General features: G+C 36.7%; 1 protein-coding gene across 1 annotated transcript in view; it reads right to left on the minus strand.

Annotated features, from left to right (window-relative positions):
- Window positions 1-2,118, minus strand: part of ube3c (ubiquitin protein ligase E3C) — a 41,249-nt gene extending 39,131 nt beyond the window's left edge. The window contains exons 1-3 of the mRNA XM_012853165.3: window positions 1,997-2,118; window positions 1,321-1,432; window positions 1,107-1,160 (exon numbers count right to left, since the gene is read on the minus strand). Coding sequence (XP_012708619.2) covers window positions 1,107-1,160; window positions 1,321-1,386 — 120 coding nt within the window. The 5' untranslated portion in view covers window positions 1,387-1,432; window positions 1,997-2,118. The remainder of the gene's footprint in view (window positions 1-1,106; window positions 1,161-1,320; window positions 1,433-1,996) is intronic.
- Between the last annotated feature and the right edge of the window lie 3,882 nt (window positions 2,119-6,000).

Genomic DNA, 6,000 nt, shown 5'->3' on the forward strand with positions numbered 1-6,000 from the left:
GCTCATTTGCTTAAAAACAAAAGAGGACAGAGCTGACAACATGAGAGAATGCATTACTAGATGAGAAATTAGGAATTACAGGGCTACCAAGAAGAACTTTTGAGGGAATAAAACACAATATTTAGTTAAGAATTGTAAGGTTCAAATGCAACCAGACATGGGAAGCTGTTGAGTTCTGAAACTCTCAGAAGATTTGAATTAGATGCACACGAGTCACGACAGCTTTAGGTACGTCCAAATAAGGGATTCTTATAAAAAGGAGATCAGGTTGGACTGCCCTGGAGTGAATGAAGTCATCTGAATTATAGTTAACGCATATCAGGTTAGCAACATAAGAATTACCTCATCATTACATCAAGGAAAATGGGAGGAAGAACCTAATGAAGAAATTTCAGATGAACAGTGGCACCAAATGCGGACGGTGCATCACTCATCTGCTAATTCACGGATATGGAGGGAGTTTGCGAGGAAGAATCAGAACCACTTTATTGCACTGAAAATGAAAAGTTAGCAGCTGCACGGCCAAGACTCGATACCAGACTCTAAATGATGAAAGTGGACCAGAATAGTAATTGATGGACATACCAATACTCAAGACTGTAAGAATGTAATGCTCTTCACAAGCAGCCCTTTATTGAGTTTGCTTTGTAGTTGAAAGAGCTGCGAATAAAAACATGTGTGTATGTGTGTGGACCAATTATACATTGAAGTTATGAGAAATCTTCTGGGAAAGACTTTACAGTGTAACGACTGATGGAGACGACATCTTCTTCTACAACTCTTAATCCAACAACAGAAGCGTTAATGGCAGCGCTCGCCCTTCCGTTCGCCCTCGGATGTTTGTGACGCAATTCGGCCGCAGCGACGAACTGCGCTGTCCGGTGACAGATGCTGTAGTGAGGATTTTATATCACGCTCACGCAGTGGGAACTTTTATTTTTAAACCACGAGTTGTGAGGTAGATCTAAAGTTTGTGCATTGTTAAATGAAAAATCCCTCTAACCACAAATTTATTTTTATAACACTAAGGCCTGACTCAATGTTATAACCTAATCTAACGTTTAGTCATTCCATATAGTCATAAAAGGCCCATGAGGGGAGATTACCTCTCTTTTCCGTCTTTCTTCTTGCGTGCGATGCAACAGGGAGGCTTTTTCTTCCTGCAAAGCAACAGAGGCAAAGGCAAGCTAAACGCTAGAAAGAGTTGCACGCAACATCATCATCATCATCATCATCATCGTCGTCGCTGGACTTTTCCTGCAGTCAAATAGTTCGGTTTCTATTTTGAACAGCCTTTCTCCACGCTGGTCTGGCTCTTACCTTTTTACTCGCTCCTCCCAGTGACACCTTGGGTCTTGTTTTGAAATCTCCCTCAAAGCTGAACATTGTTAGATTTTTCCCATTGGCCGATTCAGACTTTTTGGATCGATTTCTAAGAGAGAAAACAAAAGCAAGTCTGATTCTGAAATGCATCAAAGCTACCCCTGATGATGATGATGACCCTGGATCTGGCTCTAACTAAGAAACACCCTCGTTTTAAAGCATGAAAAGTCCTTCCACGGCTACCCTTTTAATCCATGAGCTCAGTTAAGAACTTCTGTTGTCAGAAGAACTAGTTAGCGGCTTGACTTCAGTTAGTCTCTCAAAAGGGGCAACCCCAGTTTGGCAGCAACAATAGTTAGCTAACTTAGCTAGCTCATGACTCAGCAGCTGTCAGCGGCTTTTTAAGGAGGATATGCCTTGCAACACGATTTAACAACGAAGACAATGCCAACGTGTGACACGTAATGATTAAACGCACAGATACAGAACAATACCCGTGTATTTAGCCTTACTTTGTTGGCGTTAGCTCCGAAGCTAACTAGCCACCGGCTAAGGAGTCAGACAGGCTAACTTTACGTGAGGATTCTTTCTCCCACTATGTTCCATTTGACATCGTTTAAATTTGAAAACGCACAGCTAGACATGCTACGTCTGTTGCCAACGACCTCCCTACCTTCGACTTCCAACGTAAGAAGTGAAACAGAAACACTGACACTGACAAATCCAATTGTCAAGTGTGATTTTCCTCCACTCTGGGAAATCATCACAACAGAGAAACAGTTGACTACTTCCGGTTCCTGCAAATGCCAAGAAGATGATTGGACGAGGTCCGCGTCAATACAACCGTTCGGCCCGCCTTCCTACTAGATGGATGGAGAAGCTTCCATAAATTAATGTTTGTGGCAGGACTTGAATTGCATATTTTCGCGGGGACGAATGAGTGTGTTTTATTAAAAACAATAATAATAATAAAATTAAAATAAATTAATAAATAAAAGATGTTACTCGTGATAAAGGTTACAATGTAATGAGGTATTAGATTGGGTTGGTGTTACATTTGGGGGCATATTCAAAAATTATAGATATTTATAGATATAAAATTATAGATATAATTATATATATATATATATATATATATATAATTATAGTTATAATTAAATATAATTATAACTATGTGTTGTACCAAGTGCAATGATGGTAGATATATATACATATTAGTGTTGCGCCGATGCCATTTTTTGGCCCCGATACCGATACCCGATACCCGGCTGTGCAGTATTGGCCGATACCGATACCATACCGATACCATTACTTTGAAATTTATGTGTGTGTGTATATATGAAGAACAGCATACTACTTGGATGTAAAATAATTGCTGTCATGGCTTTGTCAAGCTGCTACCCTTTTAAAGCAGGAAAAAAGACTAATACAAAGTGAATCCAGTAGAACTAGTGAGTGTCGGGAGAGAGAAGGCTGCATTCAAGTGACATACAAACATCAAAATGGTATCTGTGACCTATTTGTTGGTACTCGCCGATACCGATACCACCATTTTAGTGCGGTATCGGCGCACCGGCCGATACTGGTATCGGTATCGGTGCAACACTAATACATATACAAGTTTACAAAGAAAATATATATTTGACTGTGTCATTTCTACATCAAAATCCTTTACAGCACTCCCTGTTTTAAACAAATTGCATGTGTGGGCATTAGGTTGGGAACGTGTGACTGTGACTACATGCCTGTGATTATGTGCTTGTCTCTTTGTTGGATTGGGTTTTGGGTTGTCACCTCTCCAGGGGCATCCAAGCTCTCTATGTGTGGAGACCTCACAACCACTGTTGAGCTTGTTTTTATGGACAAACCTATAGAACCTGATTTGGACTGTTTAGACCTGGTAGAGCTGATCCAAAATACTGCAACAAGAATTCTGATGAAAATCAAAAAGAGGGATCATGTTTCTCCTACTTTAGCTTCACTTCCTTTGCTTCCTGTTAAGTAGAAATATTGAGAGAAAAACTAAAAACATAATAATTAGTTGTGTTTATAGAGCACCAGGCTCCTGTGTTGAGCTATTTACTGAGAAAATAATTGAGTTGTTTGACGGAATCTTAAATAAGTGCATGTTTTTAAATGGAGATTTTAACATAGATCTGGTAAATGTGTATGGATTAAGGACAACAAATGAAGTTAAATGTACAGTCTAGGTCTGTATCCTTTAATAACCAAGAATTATGACACAGTGCAACACTCAACGACAATATTTTCACTGATGTTACAGGGGGAAAGTCGGATCTTGATGACTGATGTCAGTGGTCGTTTACCTGTGTTTACAGTCTACAAACATAACTATAATTAAAAACCAGTCTTAATGGGAAGCCTTGTAAGGGATAGATCACAAAAGGCTTTTAAGGCATCAAAGAGAGACCTGTAAAAACAAAATTGTGATGAAGTTTATGTTAATGATGTTAACATAGCCTATGAGTCATTCATAAGGCTGTGATGTAACTTGTATAAAATAACTGTAAAGTAAGTAAACTGACAGAGAAGGATGCTGTGAACAAACCATGGATAACAACGGGTCTACAGAAAGCCTGTAAGAAGAAAAAACAAGTACAAAATATATAAACATAAATGTATATCTATAATATAATTTATCTGTTCTGCCATCAGATTTTACAGTGCTACTGCACTTAACCTGGTGTAATAACACTGTAATAACTGTGCAATAACTATTTGATACCCTGTGCAATAGTCCTGTACACTGCAATAACTGTGCAATTACTATTTGATATTTTGATTTTATATTATTTTTTCCCATCTACTGTATATGTCTGGATGTACTGTATGTACTTCGTGCACCTTTTCCTCCTTTGTGCACCTTCGGTTGCTTATAAGAGCCAATGTCACAAGTAAATCTCTCCATTGTGAGATCATTAAAGTTATATCTTATCTTATCTTATCTTATCTTAATAAGAAAACATAAACAGACCACTATAGTAACCCACTAAATAAAATTATGAATAATATAAAGGCTACATGGGGAATAATAAATGATGTAGTAAAAAAGGATAGAGTAGGATCAAGACTCCCAGATTACTTGTCAAAGAAATTTTAGACATACAACATGATACAAAAAAAATATCAAATGTGTTTAATATTTTTTGTGAATGTAGGCCCAAGTCTTGCAAGGACTATTCCACATACAATGGATAAGGACGCAAGACATAAAGGACAATATAAAGAGCATTGTTTTAACTGAGAAAAAGATGAAATAAAGCACATTGTTAAAAATTGTGCAGGCAAAAGATTTGCTGATTGTGATGATATAGATATGATGCTAGTGATATATTTTTTTTTTCAGGGAATATTACAGTTGAGAATGTATATATATATATATATATATATATATATATATATATATATATATATATATATACATATATATATATATATATATATATATATATATATATATATATATATATATCCATCCATCCAGCCATCCATTTTCTGATCCGCTTTATCCCTCGCCAGGTCGCCAGTCTGTTATATATATATATGTATATAGTATATATATATATATATATATATATATATATATATATATATATATATATATATATATATATATATATATATATATATATATATATATATATATAATAGAAGATGTTATTGACCCGTTGACTTGTATATATAATTTAACATTAGTTAATATATTTAACATATCTATATCTCTCTCTCTCTCTCTCTCTCTCTCTCTCTCTCTATATATATATATATATATATATATATATATATATATATATATAGATGATGTTATTGACCCCCAAGTTCCTGGGGGCCCGATTATCCCAGCCAGGCTTTGATAATGATGTTGTTGCACCAGACTGAGATAGTCCAGCATCATCCACTCTGCTGGTAAGCAGCAGTCAGCACAGTGTACTTCCTGAAGATGACCCAGCTCTGACCAATCAGCTGCCTGATCGTGCACGCTGCTCAATAGTACTGAGAGGACCGCTCCAGGTGAAGAACAGGATCTTGCCAAGAAATGAAGACGGGCGCAGATTTACTTCCAGCTATTGTTTCATTCAAATGAAAAATGGAGAACAGATAAGCAGATCATGGCTTGTCTACTAGAAAAAGGGACAAAAGAAAACATAGAGGAAAACAACAAGAAAAGGAATAAGAGAAAGACAAAATGTAGAAAAAATAACGTATATATCTATTCTATTAAAATTTTTGTATCTGTATAATGGGTCTGTTTTATGTGTTGTCTTCACAATTCAGAGGGCCCCATGCCTTTCTTTGCCTAGGGCCCACAATTTCCTAAATCCGCCCCTGCTCACAACCTCCCTTTTTATTCTTTTTTTAGATATTACCAAAAAAAACATACTGTATGTAATGGTTTACACCCCAAAAAGGGAACTAAAATTAAGTAAACTTCTTGGAATTTGTATAATTGTACTTGATTTGAGCAGGCATTCTGTGGCAACCCACCACAAACAAAAACAAGAACTTGAGGTTTTAGTTCTGTGTTCATTGCTGTGAATTAGTTACCATCTTTAGTGTAGTTCTCAGGTTCTGTTGAGCAACAATGGTCCAGGAGTTAGAGAGTTTGTCCTGCAATTGGTGGGTTGCTGGTTCAATCCACTGCTCTGACTGTCTCAG

Source organism: Fundulus heteroclitus, chromosome 21 (genome assembly GCF_011125445.2).
Source record: "Fundulus heteroclitus isolate FHET01 chromosome 21, MU-UCD_Fhet_4.1, whole genome shotgun sequence".
Classification (NCBI taxonomy): Eukaryota; Metazoa; Chordata; class Actinopteri; order Cyprinodontiformes; family Fundulidae; genus Fundulus; species Fundulus heteroclitus.